The sequence below is a fragment of the Lygodium microphyllum genome, chromosome 12 (genome assembly GCF_053477565.2).
Source record: "Lygodium microphyllum isolate KBCC chromosome 12, Lygodium_microphyllum_v1.1.10, whole genome shotgun sequence".
NCBI lineage: Eukaryota > Viridiplantae > Streptophyta > Polypodiopsida > Schizaeales > Lygodiaceae > Lygodium > Lygodium microphyllum.
This window is the reverse complement of record NC_141146.1, coordinates 153,789,669-153,809,115: the sequence shown is the minus strand read 5'-3', so window position 1 is coordinate 153,809,115 and position 19,447 is coordinate 153,789,669. Positions and strand designations below refer to the sequence as shown.

General features: G+C 41.4%; 1 protein-coding gene across 2 annotated transcripts in view; it reads right to left on the bottom strand.

Moving 5' to 3' along the window:
- The window catches only part of LOC148028465 (uncharacterized), a 120,013-nt gene that overhangs the window by 24,274 nt on the left and 76,292 nt on the right, over nucleotides 1-19,447 (bottom strand). For both annotated transcript variants that reach the window (XM_087690277.1, XM_087690276.1), the window contains exons 10-12: nucleotides 15,331-15,433; nucleotides 5,904-5,999; nucleotides 5,749-5,826 (exon numbers count right to left, since the gene is read on the bottom strand). In XM_087690277.1, the coding sequence (XP_087546403.1) occupies nucleotides 5,749-5,826; nucleotides 5,904-5,999; nucleotides 15,331-15,433 (277 nt within the window). The remainder of the gene's footprint in view (nucleotides 1-5,748; nucleotides 5,827-5,903; nucleotides 6,000-15,330; nucleotides 15,434-19,447) is intronic.

Below are 19,447 nucleotides of genomic sequence, written 5' to 3'. Positions count from 1 at the left end.
CAACATTTATTATAGAGCCAAAGGGGAGGGCATCTGCACTCAAAGTAACTGCTCATAAACAGTATTCAGCATTACTGTCCATAAAATTGCAATAAATGACCATACATCAATAGGAAAATGGCCAATGGAGTAAGCTCCCACTACTACAAATATCTGGGTAGCAATCTGGGATATATAGAATGCAACTAGCAATGTAGCAACCAAGTACCAAGAACTGTCAAAGCATACAGAGTGTCACATATATAGATGATTACAACCCACTGACAATGATAGGTACAAGATATCCAAATGCTCAAAAGAAAATCAACTCACAAGAGTCAATATCTACAAGAACAATATATGCATATATCAATTGAGCATGTACATGAGCAAGAGACTCCCACTATCTTTAAAGAGCCAAACTCTACAAAGAAAAGTGTTTCCCACTAGAAGTGAATTTGGGATGTCCAAGAGCCAAGCAAAGCTCAATACATAATGATCATAACATCTAGACAACCAAGATACATGATAAGTACATTCGGATGTCATGAGGACGTGAAATTTTTTAGATGCTTTAATCTTGCTAGTGACATTTGATTAAGTTAAGCACGTGTTGTACATGGCAGTTATTTCATGAACACAGGCCAAGGACCCCGAGGATGCAAAGGGTGTCAAAGGTAAAAGTTGTGATAAGTTATGCCAACTAGGCTTTGGTGATCAATTGGTGAAAAATTGGACCCTAGGACAATTGTTTGGCCATTAAGTGTCAATGGTAATACTAGGGACTAGGCATTATTAATTGATTAATGCTAGTCTAAGGGTCAACAAAGGTTGGGGAGCACTCCAAGTTACAAATGGCTTAGCCACAAATGGGCACATCAGAAGTGCTTAAATTAACTTTTAGAATTAAATAGTTCTGAAAATTAATTTAATGGATGGATAAAGCTGAAAATTGGGTTTAGAAGGCCACAACTTGACATAATACCCACGCAAACTAAGAAAACGTTTTTGGGGCCTGGTTTGAGCCATTCAGTCAGGTTTTCAACTTGAGGGGGAGAGATGTGTGTGTTGCTAGTCCAATTTTTGCAACGGAATCAGCCATTGCAAGCAGGGAACAGCAGATAGGAGCCAATGTACAGCAAGCGAGAGCAGATTGAGTGTCATCTCGGGCTAGTGACAGTATCCTAGAGGCTCCATGCAGCAAGCGACAGCATTTAATGCTGATCAAGGCAGGTTGCAGGCAGATCTAGGGGTTTTCACACTTGGAAACTCTGAATTTTCTCTCTCTGGCGTTCTCTCACCTTCTTTAGTCAATTCTTAGAAGATCTCAACCAAATTTGGTGGACAGCAAGGAAAATTCTGCTATGAACACTAAATTTCAGCAGAAATTAAGGTTTAGCAGCCACCTCGGGACCCATGCCATCAATCAAAGGCATCGTACACTAAAATCAGCACTTGAGATTCGTAGAATTGTCAGGGATTCGAGATGCCAGCCCATCCATTGTAAATTTGGGGCAGCATTTGACCAATTGGGGTTCCATTAGAGCAAGTCTTGGGTGAAATTCAAGGGGCAATTGGCCCAATTTGTTTGTTGATTATTGGTACAGCAAAGGGATTTTGGATCAGCCAAGAAGATTGTGGAATCTCAACCTGTATTCAATCCAAATAGCATCTCAAAGCATCCCTATAACATCCGGGCATCAAGATAGTATCCCCAAAGCATTACATAAGCATTATGAAACTCACTGTATGCAGTTGTATACAATAGACCTGTACCAAACTGGGAGTGAATGGCTGAGCAAGAACTCTTCAAAGAGTGCTCAAGAACAAGCCAAACAATGCCGGAATGATTGCCAAAGAGTAGAAGCAACACCCAAGAGGCAAACAATGAATCAAGTATGAGCTGCCAAGCAGGAAACAAGGGCTGAAAATTCAATGCAAAATGTGTTGGTTATTCCTAACTTCTCTATCGCTGCTCTTGACTTGAATTGCCACTAATGAATGCTCAATGAAGCTCACTGAAGCCCTGGAACAAGCCTCAATAAGTCGAGACCAACTTAAGACTCAATACGTACCTTGGAAGGATAAAGGATGGGCTACCATGGAAGCTTGAAGTGAAGCTCTTCTTCCCAAGCTGAAGCAAGTGATGAAAAAGCTCCTCAGATACCCACTCTGATACTAGTTGAAAGGTGGAGCAGCAATGAAAGCACAAGCAGAAGCAAGAAGGGAGCAAGAGCTATGGACGTTCAAGTAAGAGACAGAGGCTTGCATGTGGAAACTCTAATAGTAACAATGTGTGACTTGCCTTCCCTTATTCTATTGTCACTAAAAGAATAAAGAATAAAGTGACACTGATGGGCGCCCACCACCTGCAATGTACAGGTGTGCAGATATAATATACAAGTAAATGTAGATGGCTAGGCACAGGCGGCCTTTAACCCCCAGCAACAAGGGTGCAAGCAAGAAATATCAATGCCTACATGGCAGCCCAAGTATCTCACAAAAGTGCCACATGGGACCCAAGTAAAACTCTCATGTGGTTTCCAAACTACCTACCAAGCATTGCCAACCCAAAATCCATAGGATTTGTGCCAGCTAATAAGAGCTCTTGAGGCTCTGCAGAAGACCTCCATCGTAGCTACAAAGGCCCTAAAATTCTCCTCATCACCATCCACGTAAATAGATGTCATCTGCAAACTCTACATCTAGTGATTCCTCAAACTCTGGAATGGGAAACCCCAAAAACCTGTAAATCTAATTATCGAAACTTTCAGTAAAAAGAGACGGTTCCCAGAGAGTTTCTATGTCCCATAAACCAAACCCTGATTTGAGAGGATCCACTCATCTATAAATAGATAGGCTTTCCACCATTCAGTCTTATCCCTTGTCTTGCAGGTTTGGGCCATCAACTCTCTCTCCAGTGGCTATCCCTTGTCTTGCAAGTTTCAGCCATCCATTCTCCTCCCCAACCTCCTAATGAAGCCAAAGAAGGGCACATCGCAAGGTCTATCAAGGAACAGATCTCGCCACACCCACCCTCCTAGATCCCACTGTAATCTCTGGAGAGGTCTCCTTTGGTAAGGGCAATATCTCCATCCATCAACTAGACAAGTGGCTACGTCTGGGTCAATGTGCCACTTCCTCTCGAAGTGAGCGACTACTTTGATCCTCTGTCTGGAGCATCCAATGAACACCTGGTCAAGGCAATTGACACATTCATACGCCTTCTCAAAGTCGAGAAGTAGCACATTAAGGTCCTGGTTCCTAGATTAAGCCAAAGCTGTGAACTCCCAAAAAGTGAAGATGTTGTCGAAGATGTTGCGCTCTTGGACAAATCCTGTTTGTGTGGGGTGGATGATATCTGGCATCTATGGAGCTACTGACCACCTTTGTAAGGATCTTATAGGCAGTTCCAAGCAAAGTAATCAGTCTGCACTATGATCTTCTCCTTCTTCTTCAATGTTGTCTTCATCTTCTTTAACTGTAGCAAGATATGCTCTTTGAGACTTTTTCTTAGCATAGCAGAATTTCTCAATATGCCCAGGTTTCTTACAAAAGTCACAGACTACGCTCTTCTTCCCTCTCACATAGAGGAGTTGTTGGTCTCCTCTTGGGATGCTTGTTTCTCCTTTGTTCTTGATCTTCTTTTCCTCTTCCAGGAGAGAGGCTTTGATGTCCACAAGTTTTGGCTTTGGCATGTTGATTAATGTGGTAGACACATTTTCTAACTCAGGTGAAAGACTTTTGAGAAACACTCCAATGCAAATGTCTTCATCCATCTTCAAGTTGATTCATGCAAGTTGTGTCAACAAGCTTTCCATATAACTCAAATGAGTTGCAAGTGAGGTATTACTTTGCATGTCAAGCCTAAAAAATTCAATTAATAAACCATATTTTGAGGATTTGGAATGAGCTCCAAATAAGGTTTCTAATCGATCCCATGTCGTGTAAGAGGTTTCACAATCATCAACATGATGACTGTAGCTATCATCAAGTTTGAGCTTGATAATAGCTTGAGCCTTATCATCATTTTTATCCCATACAACTGAAAGTGCAGCTTCCCTTGGTTTCTTCTCTTGACCACTTGTGATTGACCACAAGCCTTTCTTCATTAGGATCAATTTGATCTTAGTTTGCCATGTATGGAATCCAACACCATTGAATCGGGATGTTGGAGGATCCTTGCCAATTTTGAGATTGCAAAATCAGCAGCAAATCAGCTCCAAACAATTCTAGTTTTAGTTGAGTACAAGTTCTAAGAATCACTAGGTGATTACTATCAAGAGATACTAGGCAATTTAGTGACTATGATACCCTTGAAGTTTGAATCTTCAAGATCTAATGCAAGTCTAAGTATTCCCCTCCTTGATTTGATGCTGGAGTTGCAAAAAAAATCAATTTTGATTAGAGGCAAAGCTGATTGTGTTAACTGAAATTAATGCTAAAAGCACTAGATGAGTGTCAATGGACACTGTTTCTTGAAGTGCTTGAGAATCTTGTTAAGATTTCCTCTCCTTACTGGTAAATAACTTGAATGCTTGCTGAAGACTGAGTGCTGGAGCAAATTAGAGAGTCAGTGATCTCCAATCTATCTCCACTTCCTTTGGGAATGAGGTGTATCAATCCCTCAAAAAGTCTCTTTGGCACGACCTCTGATGCCAGGATCTCCTGGAAAGCTGAGCTGAAGCCTACACTAATGAAATCCCAATAGCTCAAAAAGAAGTACTTATCCAGTCCCTCTTCTCCAATGCAAGAGATCTTGAAAATAGGGAGCTCCAATAAGAGGCAGATGACACCATGACTGATGGGCAGCCTGTCTAGGGTAGGAAACACAGCCTGGAAAGTGATGGAGCTGCTGTCAGCAGCTGCATGGAACACGTGCACAGCAAAACACAGATGATGGTGACTGCCAACTGGTTGCAATGTTCAGCAATGATGTCGCCAGCACTTCACTAAGTGGCAGCAGAGGGAATGACTCCTCAGCAGCCTGTTTGAGGGAACCACACAGCTGTGTTAGTTTAGAGACAGGTTGCCAACTCATGAAAAAGGAGTGCCCTTATATAGGAGATTCAAATAAAAGCCATGCATACCAATTAAGCTTGTTTGGGCTGTTAATGAAGAGCAAAATTAGGCATTAATGTACCACAGCTGCTATCTAATGCATGGAATGATTTTTGTTGCTTGACATCAACATTCTGTCTACAACCAACTACCAAGAAAATTGCTGCAATCACAGTATTTTTCCAAAAGTTTTCCTCACATATGAAGTATTTTAATGATTGCTCCTCAGAAAACCAGACTAATTCCTAGACAAGGAAATAGGACGTTCTATGCATGAAGTTGTGCCAACATCTCTCTTAATCATCCCCTCCCTCTAACCTCCTTGTCTACATCCAGTCAAACTAGCATGTTTCCACAATGAAATGGTTTCAATCTACACATTGAAATGGTTCAAAAATAGCCTGTGTCTATAAAGCACTTGCATTATGTGAACAGCTCCAACAAAATCAAAGAAGACATGAATCTGAAAGCACTGGCATAATAGCAATTTTTGCCTTAATCTTCTGTTCAGTAATCAGAAACCACATTGTAGCTTAAGCCAATGGTGAAAAAAGTTGAGTTTCCCCTGATCCATATTTTGATTTGTTTAGCACAAACATGTCAAATACGTTGCAACCAATCAGTAACAATTTTCAGCAGTCGCATTAACAATTGCACAGGAATGACAAACAGTTCAGCAAATCTCACACTATAGAACCCAAATGATACCTTTCTAAGGTCTTGTGTCGCCACAGTGGCACTATTTTCTGGAAAAGAATCAATTTGTTCAATGTTGCTTTGCACTGCCTGCAAAAGTCTGGGAAGTTTAAAGCTGATTCATCAAATTGAATTTCCCACTAGCAGAGAGATGTTATTGTTTTTACCATGCCAATAATATCAACAGAAGAACGATTGAGCTGCATCCTTCGAAGCATGCGTGAATAGTCTCTCATATGATTCTCAATCTGCTGTGAAATACTCTGCAAGAGAGTCAACATACAACTTAGCTTCTTATTAGACAACATAGGCTGTTAATGCAAGACCATACAGCATTCATTGCTACATTTAGTTTGCATACCCTTTAAGATCATTCTATGACCAGTAACAGCATGATTAAATTCGAAAAGACGTGATCTAATCAAAAAATCCCTCAGAAATTATGTATCAAGGGTGCAAGTCTTGACATCTAACAAACTCGCAAATTTTTTTGGTACAAAGAACCTGTCAGCTTCCCCAACATAGTTGTTACATACAAAAGGTATGATGCCACACAGTATGATAAAATACAATACTGAATGGTACCTTAAGATTTTATAAGGTAACGTACAATATTAGCACCAAAAAAAACAAAAAAAACTTAATTAATTTGGACTAAAGATTATAGAATAGAGGTTTAAAGTCAAAATAGCAATGCTATAAGTGTATATAAGATGAACACTTGATTATTTTGGACTAAAGATTATAGAATAGAGGTTTTAACTTTTTAAGTCAAAATAGCAAAGCTATAAGCATATATAAGATGAATACTTGAGGATAACAGACAAAAACCTCATGCCACATGCGCAACATGCGCTATTGTTACCTACAGCTTACAAGTACATAGATGGGAGTGGATACACCATACATTAATGACCATACAAATAAGAGAGAAGTGTAGGCTTGAGAGAGAGTGAGCGGCTTGAGAGAGCGGAAGAGGCTTGACAGAAAAAGAAAAGAGGGTGTGAGAGGCTAGAGAGATAGAGAGAAATGGCCTAGAGAGGGAACGCTGCGATGGCAAGACGGGACCTGTCCTAGGGTTTCTGCACGCCAGTCCTGTGCCCCGCTAGCCTTCTGCCCTGTGCATCAGTTCCTGCCCTGTCCACCAGCCTGTTCCCTGTGCGCCAGCCTTCTGCCCTGTTGCCCTGGGGTGCCTGTGTGCCAGCCTGCTCCCTGTGTGTCAACCTTATGCCCTGTCGCCCTAGGGTGCCTGTGCACTACTTACCTCCAGCCTGCGCCTTCTGTAGCGCCTGCCACGCAACGCTTGAGCCAGACAATGCCAGGCAGGCATCATCTTGTACCTGACCCTTCCAGCGACTGCCTGTGTAGCGTCTGTTGTGGCAGCTCAACCTCTGCTGCACGTGTGCCTGCTGTGCACAAGCTCAGCCTGTGTGGGCCTGCATCAGACATAGCATGAGCTGCTGAAGCTCCTACGCTTCATTGGAAAGCCTGCAGATGACTAAGATGGGCCATGCCACTGATGCTTTGGGTCTAGACATGGATTTGGAAGAAGTTGCAGTGGAAGAAGATATGGTGCCCTATACCGACGAGATGGCCCTGATCTCTCCTAAGTTTCAGTCATCTGTCAAAATGCAGCAAGAATCTCCATGAACAATTTCCTGCTGCCCCTTAGGCTTCTGATCCAAGTGATTCTCCGCCCAATTGGCTTGCAAGAACCAAATTGGGAACAATTGCTTGAGTTTGCCAATTCTCTGTTGGAGGAGTATGCCAAGCATAATCATCGAGCTATTCTTGCTTGCACAGAGGAAGAGATGATGGATACACAGGTGAATACTCAGGAGATTCTTAGCTCCTTTTCTACTTTCCATGAGCGAGGTGTCATTCTTTTCTTCACCATCTGGATACTTGTCGTCGCCCAAATCCATTAGCGGCTGACATCTCTTCTTCAAGCTGATTATGTAGAGGAGATTTTTGCTAGTCTGCATGGTTTCTATGAGGTTGTGCTCTGTACTCCTTCAGCACGAGATTTTCTTCTTACCCAACCACCCCTCTTCTTCGATAAACAGTTGATCCACATTGTTTTGTGGCACCCCATGGTGGATTTCCAATGTTTGCTAAAGCAGGCATATCCAATATGAGTCGAAATTGAGCGTTGCCACGCACTTTACTTGTTCTTCCTCAAGGATGCTATGGCTGTAGTGGGTCACATGTTGGTGCCCCCCAGTCTGAATGCAGCCAACAGAAATAGACTCTGCATATTATGGGACACGGCCAGAAAGAGACCTAACTAGTTGTACCTCTTTTGTTTCAGCTCAAATAGGGTACTTTCGCTCGCCACTCTTTCTCCTATGGTCAACTAGGTCACTTTGTAGCAAAATGCCCACACCAAAAAAGTACCCTGGTGGATCACCCCATAGTGGTTCCCCATCTGTCCCAAAGACACAAAGATGGACAGAAGCTCGAAGGAATAAAGGTAAAGTGAAGGAGGCTCTTGTGCCCATAGTACCTGCCAATCCTTCTCCATTGCAAGACCCCCTTCACACTTGCTCACAACACCGAGATAAGTCTTCTTATGCGCCTACTATTCAAGTTCCTACTGCCACCAAGGATCTACAACCCCCCAAGCAACAACAGCCACAATACCATGCTCATGACCCTCCAGCCAAGTTGGCATTTTGATGCAACTGGCCGTGTAATCACACTACGGGATCACAAGTACCCAAGTTCTACTTCCTACTTTGCAAATGGGCTTGCAGATGGGCTTTCCTCCTCACGGCTGAACATCAAAGGCTCAATCCTTTCACAGTGCTAGGAGACTTCTTTGAAGATGGTGTGTTGGGGACATTGGTAGCAAAGGCCCAAGCCACACTACTAAATCCCATCAACACTCTTGATCCTTTTTGTCTGTCTAGTCACGCGGTGTTGTCTATCTAGTCACGTGGTGCCTCTTGCACTCTTGCCCTTCTACACTTGCTGAATCCATTGTACTTGGTTCATATACGATAGCCTAGAGCCACCCTGTACTCTGTAACCTTGTTATCTTGTACTTTTTTTGTAATTATCATAATTATCCATTATGGAAAAAAAAAAAAGGAGATGGCCTAGAGCCATCTTGCATCTTGTAATCATGTAACATTGTACTTTTTTCGTAATTAATAAAATTATCTATTACCAGGGGGAAAGAGAGAGGCTTGGTGGAGAGAGAGAGAAGGAAAAAAAAAAAGTAGGCTTCAGGGAGAGTGGCAAAAAAGGCTCTGTGCTTTTGTACTAAATTGTACGAATACATTAAGTACAGTGTTGTACGGATTGTACCATATGGATCACTTTGTATTACGTATGGAAACAACCTTGCTCCCAAATGGTCATAACTCTTGGAAAGAATCCTAAATCAACAATTACATACAAGGCTGATTGATAAATTTGTACCTTTTTTACATTAAGACATGGGAGCACTTGAAAGTAGAAATTGGCCTTTGGCACATCCATCACCACAAGAAGTGCATGATTGTGTAGCCTGATCTATATGAAGCTTGCTCAACATCATTGTATCCTTTCCAAGACGCATAACCAATATTAATCCACCAAGTGATTCTTGTGTTTCCTTGTGCAAATGCCCATGACTAGGTTCTCAGCACCAACTCTAACCTAATTCTAGTATCTATCAATCTACATGATTGCATAGGAGATACGCAACAAATATTTATGCCAAATCCCAATATGATACAGAACATCGTCCCTAAAGCCAAAGTAGAAATACCCTCTTAGAAACAAACCCCCCCCAATCACAAACTTAGAGCTTTTTCCTTGAGTAGTAAAATAAATTCTTAATAACTTTTACTCTCACATATAACTTGTGAGAGGCAGCATATTGCAACTAATACTAGTATATCAAACCGACCAAGTTTGTTGTGCATAGGAGGCAATGAGTTTTTGGGCATACAATACACTAGAGGAGGCCTTTATAACGACCCAAGTGGGAATCCCACTCCAAGGAAGTGGGTTTGGAGAGAGCCCTTCTCAGATAGGGCTCTAGACATGCTTTATTTTCCCAACATCTCACCAAATTGCTCAACAATGGCTTAGGCATGGTATTTCCCTCCCCTTTCTTACAAATCTGGAGGAGACTATGGGAGATTATGCCAAGAAAGGGTTCGATATTCTTTTGGCCATTCGCACATAGAAGCCTGGTTGCATGCACTTGTTGGTAGTTGACAGAGGCTTGATCGTATGCTCAAGATTTGGTGCCATAGAGGAGGCTAAAAAGCAATGCATTTAGGACTGCCCTGCAGATTACACACTGTTAGGGCAATGCTCAGCTATGCACAAACACAGATTCACAGTGAACAGTCAATAGCAAGAGAGGAGAAACTGCTGGAATATCACATCCTGCAGTGTGCGAATCAGAGAATGAAAGTACAATCTCTAAGATACGATAGTACCACACCCGAGGTGGGTGTTCACATGGGGAAAAAAACCCTTCTCTAGCTCAAAGGTAAAAGCTGCCCATGGAATAGGGACTGCCCACACCAAAATAATGGAGGAACACAACAAGTGTAACACCACCCCAAAAGTGAATGATATGAACGTATATAAGGGAATGGAAGATCAATCCCCAATTGTTAGTAATGTGGAAGGCCTCAGACTTTTCTCTAGAAAAGCTTTACTAAATACATCTACCAAATTCTCATGTGTGGGGACATAAACTAGGTCAATCTCCCCTGTATGGAGCCTCTCTCAAACACAATGATAATGCACCTCAATGTGCTTAGTGCAAGCATGAAACATTGGGCTCCTTGCAACTGCCCTGATACTCTAACTATTAGTATAAATAGGAGTGGATGACTACTGTTCCACATGGAGATCAACCAAAAGGTGTTTGAGCCATACACATTCCAATGTAGCTGTAAATGTTGCCCTAAATTCAGTTTCATAGCTCAATGCAGCCACTATAAACTGCTTCTTGCTTAGCCAAGAGATGGATGAATCATCAAACATGAAACAATTACCATTGGTGGACACTTGCGTATCAAAACAACTAGCCCAATGATCAATCACTGTCTGTGAAAGCATGCAAGCAAAGAGAACTACCCCTAGGGTAGAAGAGGCCCAATGATTATGTGCCTTCAAAGACACATTTTACTGCTAGATAATGTTTAGTCCAGGGCTGTGCATGAAGCATGCCAACTGAGAAACCCCAAACTGAATACCTGGCTATGTATTACACAAGTACAATAGACATCTAACAACCTACTAATAGAGAGAAGTATTTCATCTCTGTGCACAATTTGAAAGTGAAACATAGATAACAAGTTGGCCCATCTCATATGCTTCTCAGACAACTTGGTATAAATAAAAAAGAAGCCCAATGTCTGATAGTCTGTTTGCGCTGTAAAATCAGCCTCTAAGAGATAGTGTTTCCAAGTTAAAAGTGCATGAATTACAACAAGCAACTATTTCGCATAAACCTATAAATTCCTTTCTTTGCACCATGGAGAGCACAACTCTAATAAGCCACAACTCAGCCATCTTGCATCATAAGCCACAACTCGGCCACCCTGCATTAAAATAGTCTCTATGTTGTTTTCACATGCATCACACTAAACAACAAATGACTCCTTAGATCAAGCACACAAGCACAGGGTCTAAGATCATCTTTTCTTTTCACTTTTTAAATGCTGAAATTTTCATTGCTATCCACTTCAAAGACACACCCTTCTTCCACAAATCATGCATTCAAGATGCAATCAGCAAAATTGAGTACATACCTTCCATAATAGGAACATAGAAGCAGAAACATGGATCTCGTCATTCTTCAAATATGGCCATGAGTGTACTGCCTCAACCTTTGCAAGATCCATACAAATGCCATCAGTTGACACAATGTGCCAAAAGAGATGGATCTCATACACGAAAAACTCACTCTTCTTATCATTTATAACCACCTTGTGCTTATGTAACTCATTGAACACAATGTCCAAATGCTGCCTCTGCTCTGCCTCATTCTTTGAATAGACAATCATGTTATGTGGCCAAAAGATGTAATCCATCATCCGATAAAATGTGGAAGGAGTATTCCTAAGTCTAGAAGGCATGGCAAGAAACTCATACAACCCAAAAGATGCCTTGCTATCCCCTACAATCTATCAATAACATCATCGATCCAAGGCATCGGAAACCAACTCTTTATCATGATTCTATTCAAAGCATGATAGTCAATGCACATATGCCATAATCCATCTTTTTTCTGAACCAAAAGTACCAAAGAATGAAAGGGAGATAAGCTGGGCTCAATCACCTGACTCATTATCTCCTCTTATTAGCCTACACTTTGTAGGGTAGCTTATTAGGATGGCTACTTCCAAAATTTTGATCTATGTCATGATCTTCCAGCCTTCCATGCAGTAGCTGCCCCGGAAGTAACTAAGAAAAGCAATCAGCATATATCTTCAAAAATGATATGTGATCCTTTTCTAACTTAGACACGTTCCCAATATTTTTGTTATCAACCTTATTCTTAGTGAAAACCAAGTATGCTGAAAGGTGATTTTTCATTACTTTAGAAATGGTGCAGTCGATACAATAGGGACAAATTCCCTTGTGTTGAATAGTGACCACTTTAGCATGTGAATCAATAACTGCATGCACACAATGACACCAAGGCATACCTAGCAAGATATCACAACCCTCAAGCAATGCAATAAAAAATTATTTGCTACCCACATATCCTTGAATGTGCAAGTGAAGCTTTCCAATGAGCCGTATGGCAGGCTCTGCATGGCCCTTGCATGCCATACCAACTTCTCTCATGGGTGATACCTAGACACGTTGCCATGTCTATGGAGATAAAGTTGGCTCATGCCCAATTATCAAAGAAAATTAATACATATTGATCTCTAATTTTGCGCCATGCCCTACATAATTGAATAGCATCATCATTGGGCTAATCACTAACATCCAACAGCACCAAATCAACTAATATTTTGGGCTTCTTTCCCTTGGATCTCTCTAATTTTCTAATTTTTCAGCTAGCTACCTATTGGGAGAGTCCTTAGCCATATGACCCTCCAATTCATAAACAAATCATTTATTTGCAGCCCTTGATTCCCTTCGTTATGCAACTGTTTTCCAACCCTTGGTGTTTTGACCTCTTTTCAACCTAATTTTCAGATCTACCCCTTTTCTCAGCCCTTGAAAACTTCTTATTCGATTTTCCATTCGTGTCTTGGAGACTTGAATCCTTTCCACGCAACAATGCATTGGTTGTACTAGCTATTTCTACGACTTGCTCGTGAAGAAGAACTGGACAATAAGAAGTCACTGGCAACAAAGCATACTAAAACTTCTTATTATACTATTCCAAATTCTTGCATTGTGTTGCATCAAGCTTATTTCAAGTTGTCATCATATCCACTTCAAATGTACTAGTCAACCAATTTAAAGCAAATATTTGCTTAAATTGTACCCATGTTGACGATGCTCTACCTTGCATCAAGAGCATGGACCATTGCTACAATGCATTTCCCTTCAAGAAAGTGATTACCTTCTGAATCTTCGAGGATTCAATGAAGTTGCCTCCCAAATAGCCGGCATTAAAATTGCTAAATAAAAGCAGCCTATCTTGTGCCCCATTGAAGGCTTCAAACTTTACCACTTTTCCACCCTTATCATAGTCCTCTGCTGCCCCTTTGGGAGTCAAGTTATCATACACTAGCTACTGCAAAAAATGTGCATTTGCTGTATTTACATAATGACCAACACCATATGAAGCATTTGCATGACCAATGCTCATTCCTTGAGCCCCAAAACCACCAGGGGATGCAAATGAATTGCCATACGTGCCATTTTGTGCCTCAAGTATCATGCCAATATTGCCATACATAAAGTTATGCATATTACCACATTTCTAGCAATTGCCTGCATTGTCCCGATAGTCTTCAGCCTGCTGCCCACTCTTCTGTGCTACTCCAATCGTGTTCAGCCTAATCGAGACTCTTCAGATCTGTGTTTGCTGCTGCTAATCACATCTGGAGACTACCAGCTACATTTCGAGGTCCATACAAAGTATGACACACTCCCTGGCTCATACTCTCTGCCCTAGTCCTTCAAAGACATCGGAGTTCATTGTTTTGTATTCACTTTGCATAGTGTGCTTATTGCATTGAGTATTGTATCTATTCATTCATTCATTCATTCAGCTTCAATGTTCATTGTCTCTTGACTTACCCCAACCCTATTGAGTTCTATTATCAATCAGTGGTTTCTCATACGATTGTGTTTGTATTCTGTGTTCAAGTATTTCTTCACACAAGCATGTGATCATTTTCAATCAAACACACAGATCAGGACAGCAGCTTGTCGCCTTCAATGGCCCTGGTCATGCACAAGATAGGGGTTTCCATTCCAAAGCAGGCCATAAGTTCAGGTAGGCTAGAGTCAAAATGCCGCTGTTTGACAAGATTTGACTCATGCAAGAGGGAATACAGGAGAAGCAGCTCGAATGGTTCTTACATGGGTGTTATTAATGATGCAAAACTTCCCAAATCGAGCAAGAACGATTTGTTGGTTTTGTGGAGATTGCCACCCTATCTGAAATGGACAAATTATATGGGAATAAAGGGTCATGGAGAGCTCTAACTGGAATGGATGCCTTCTATGGGAATAAGGGGTCACTGAGAGCAAAGGTATTATAAGCATATTGCATGAACCACCTTTACTAACTTTTTGGAGCACAACAGGCTTAAGCATTATCAAATCTTCATCACCTTGAAGCAAACAGGCTTGTGAGCAATATCCTACAATCTGAGACAATCTCACTGACTACTTGCATATTCACACACGTCACTTATCTATAACAAGTGGCTGCTAACACAGCCACTCCCTTAAAATGTCTTCAAAGTTAACAAACCCCCTTTGAGTCAAAGGGTGCTCAAACCTTTAACACCTAACAAATGTGATACATAGCCTATGGAAAGGTATTACTCCACATGCAGCATTGTTAAATATGGTTGTGTCTTATTCAAAACAGTCATGAAGTAGCTAAGTTGCCCTTTGAGTCAAAGTTTGCTCCAACCTTTAACACCAGACTAATGGGCTGCACAGACTATGGAAAGGTCTTACTTCTCACGTGCCAATATTTAATCTGGCTGTGTGTAATCCATTCACCAAACCAACAACAAAAAAGGGGAAAAGAAAAGTAGTCATAAAGAACCTAAGTTCATGGGTATAAGGTGATGTGCTGTTCTTTAAATTGATATTCCATTCAAGTACATAATATGGTCCTTCGTTTTTGTCACATTCAGTTGCTCCATATCTATGACTTATGAGTTCATCATTCAATAAATTAAGCCATTTGATGCAAATGTGTTGATCAACTAGACAATCCTTAAACTCCCTTTGCTAGCTGATAAAGATGTTCTCTCTAAAAACTTCAACCACTATCTTGATTCTTAGTAGAGCCCATCTCTATTGAATAGAAAAACCAAGGATTCACTAATCATGCTTTGAAACACTCAACGAAAATAATATAGGTCTCGAACAGTCGACTGCACCTCAAACCATGAATAAAGGAGCAGCTCGATACTCCCAAGCAAATACCTGGTTAAAGGCCTTCAACTTGCTTCTGGAGACTGTTTGTCCTGATGATAATTGAGTTTTACGATGCCATCTATCTATTGAGCTGTTTCGAAATGGAACAAACCTGAAAGTAATGCAACACTCATTGAGAATAATTCAATTTAACAAAGAACATTATGGAAAAAGCACACAAAATTTTATGGAAACTATGCAACTGACACACTAAAACCATATTTAAGAAGTTTGCAGATATTCAAAACCAACTCAAACACCTCCATCTAACTCATTAATCTTGTAAGACATTGAATCAAGCAACAAACCTTTGGCGATAATCCAAGTATATTAAACACTAGTCGCTCAAATATAATGTAATTGAGGAGAAAATTGCTTTGAGACATAAACCTCTGAATAAGGATCCCTTGTTAGGTTAGGATTCAATAGCACGCACACACTCATGCGCACTCACAATGAACAAGTAAACAGCAAGAGAGGAGAATGCTAGAATGTCACATCCACTATGTGAGAACAATAATGAAAGTACAATACCTAAGGTACTAAGTACCACACCCCACTGATGAGTGTTCACACGGGGAAAAAACCCTTCTCCAACTAGAAGGTGAAAAGTACCCGTGGATAAGGAAGAGTTCACACCAAAACTTAACAAGGAATAGGCACATCAATCCCCAAATGGTATCAAGCCTAGAGCCTTGCAAAAGGCTTCAAAGTTCTCTCTAGAGAGAGCTTTTGTGAACACATCTACCAAGTTGTCCTGTGCAGGCCCCAAAGACAAACCAAGACAATCTCCCCCGCATAGCATGGGGTGAAGAACTAGATTCAATGAATCCCATCTCTAATAACTCCTTGATTTGTTGTAATGATCATACACCTCAATGTGCTTAGTGTGAGCATGAAAAACTGAATTTCTCATAACTACCATGGCACTCTGACTATCAATATAGATAGAAGTGGTGATTGCTGCCCCACACTAAGATCAACCAAAAGGCATCTAAGCCATACGCATTCCAATGCAGCTCTAAATGTTGCCTTGTATACAGCTTCACAGCTAGATGTGGCCACTATAGATTGCTTCTTACTCATCCAAGAAATACATGGATCACCAAGCATGAAATAATTACCACTAGTAGCCAACCGTGTGTCAAAACAACCAACTCATTCATTGTCTCTAAATGCATGCAAGCAAAGAGAAGTGCCTTCAACATAGAAAAGGCCTAATGTCTGAGTGCTTTAGAATAGTGAAAGACACATTTAGCAACTTGCCAACATGTAGTACCACGGCTGCGCATAAAGCGTGCCAACTAAGAGACTCTAAACTTAATATCCGGCCATCTATTACACAAATATAATAGACACCCAGCAGCTTGCTAATAAAGAGAAGCATCGAATGGATCTCCTGCACCCCCAAGTGTAAACCTTTGGCTTGTCTCAACTAAAGTAGAGATAGGCTTGCAGTCTTGCACCTAAAATGTTAGAGAAGCTTCCCAATGTATTTAGACTGTCGCAAAATAATGCCCCGCTCAACTGCAATCATAGTACCCCGAAACGGCGTTTCGCGGCTACCGACATGAACGCCGGCCATTTCAGACCGAAACGAAAACAGCAAACCAGTGTTTCGGCATCCTGCGGTCCGTTTTCGGGCAATCCATCTCCCGCCGCCTCCTCTTCCTCCCCCTCCTCTTCCTCTTCTTCTTCTTCTTCTTCTTCCTCTCCTCTCCTCTCCTCCTCCACCTCCTCCTCTCCTTCTTCTTCTTCTTATTTCTCTTCCCATTACCTAAAGGCTAATCATGACGCCGGATCCATATTGGAGACACGTCACTCCAATTAAGAGATACAAGCACTCCGACGGATCAAAGAAGTGGCGGTGCAACTATAGTGGATTGGAGAAATCGGGGAGTGTTACGCGCGTGAAAGACCACTTGGCATGCGTTCCCAACAAAGACATCGGGCCTTGTTGTCCAAACTACAGTTGCCAGTTGTTCATTGATGCTGATACTTATTATTCAGTAGTTACTAGAGTCTAGAGACTAGTACACAATGCTCAAATCTCATTGAACTTTGGAGTTTTGATAGATTATTCACATGACATAGTTACATGTATCATTGTATCTTGATTTCACTTATTATGCATCTTGATTCTTATTCCATTGTTCTTGATGTTAGTCTCCATTATTCTTGATGTCAATCTTCACTACTCTTTAGATCAGAGATGATTCATGAGTCATAAACTATAATTCATTTTGTTGCCTTAAGTTTTGAAAATCGAGTCTTAATTGTGTTAAGCTGTCTTAAGTTTCAACCATTAAGTCTTGACTCTTCAATCTTCACTTGTGAGTCGTGACATGTGTAATGAATCATGATTTCAATCATATGACATGAAGACTCAAAGTTTTGTATGAAAATTGGCTACATGTTGTTGTAGGCATTGATATATTTACATATCCACATAATACTGTATTTATTTTAGTGTACAATCCAAAACGTCGTTTCCCCGTTTCCAAAATTTGGCTGAAACTCCAAAACTCCAATTTTTCCCGTTTCCGGTTCCCCCGTTTCCCAAACTCCCCCGTACTATGACTGCAATAAACTATATGCCAAGAAGTAGTGCAAGCGGCCAACATCCGTGACATAAAAGCATGCTGCAATTCAGCCTTTAAAGCTGAAATATGTGTCTCATGAGGTCCAATCAACAACATATCATCCACATAAAAAATGAGAATCAAGAGGTTATCCCCATCTTTGAGGACACAAAGCTTCCCTTCAATGTGTGAATTACTAAAGCCAAGAGCAATCGAATATGCATATCTTTTCGTACCATGCCCTAGGTATCTACTTCAAACCATAGAGATCCTTATGCAACTGGCACACTTTGCTCTCTGAGCCTTTCTGAACAAAGCCAAGAGATTAGTGAATCTAATCTTTTTACATTGCTCGACATAGCTCAGTGTGACACAAAACTCCTCATGAAGATCACCATTCAAAAAAGTAATCTTTGCATCCAATTGATGCACATGCTAATCACACTTGCCAAAATAGACAAGTCACATAACTATCATGTGTTGAGAAACCACTTCTTCAATTTACACACTTCATTTAGGGTTTCACACTAACAGCCCCAAAAAGGATTGACGCCCACATAGTGGTGCACCACCCTAGACAGCTTATGCCTATAAATAGGTAGTTACTTCATTCATTCTTCACTTCTACCACTCTCCGTACTCTTCAGTTATTCTTCACCCCTCTTCCTCCGTCATCAGACACCTTTCCCTTCTCTCACTAGCACCTTCCACTACCCTCACACCCCTTCAGGAGAGCATTGCGGTTCGTGGCCCCTGACTGCCTTCACCCTTCCTCTTCTACTTTAGGTGCCTTATTCTATCATCAAGCCTTACATTTGGAGCATCTTCCACCTGGTGACACCATCATCTACTTGGCATCAGTACCCTTCTCCATCACGCTTGACCTTCACCTGCGTTTTTCAAGCTAGAGGTCTTCTCCTTGTCTGGCATCATCATCTCCACATTGGCGTTAGCATCCTAGCCTCTAATGACAGTCTCCATCATCGAGCGTCAGTGATTTCATCACTCGTCCATCGTAGGGGTTGTTGGGACCTGCTTTTTGCAGCCTGGCTCCTCCTCCATCACCTAGCGTCACTCATTTATCACAGGGACTGCTGAGACCTTCGTTTTTGCAGTCTGGCTCCTCCTCCACCTGCATCACTTGTTTATCACAGGGGCTGCTAGGACCTGCGTTTCTGCAGCCCCGCTCATCCATCATCTGGCATCATCATTATCCACCTTGCGTCAATATCTGGGCTGCTCTCTCTGCATTTGACAACTCCGACACTCGGGGATTTGCGTTTTGCTACCCAGGTCACTCCTCGGCATCAGAGGACTACGGTTTGCTTCCTTGACAACTGGTGATCATCTTCCACATCTCCGACGGCATTAGAGAACTACGGTGCGCTCCCTCAACAAATGTCTTTCACCTTTTACTAATTATTTCGATAGCCCACTGCCCGAAAGACTGCATTTCACTCCCTTCACTGTGCAGATTTTCCACAGGTGCTACCGCTTGATTCAAACAGGACAGTGCAATTATCTTTTGAGCTTCGGCTCCATTG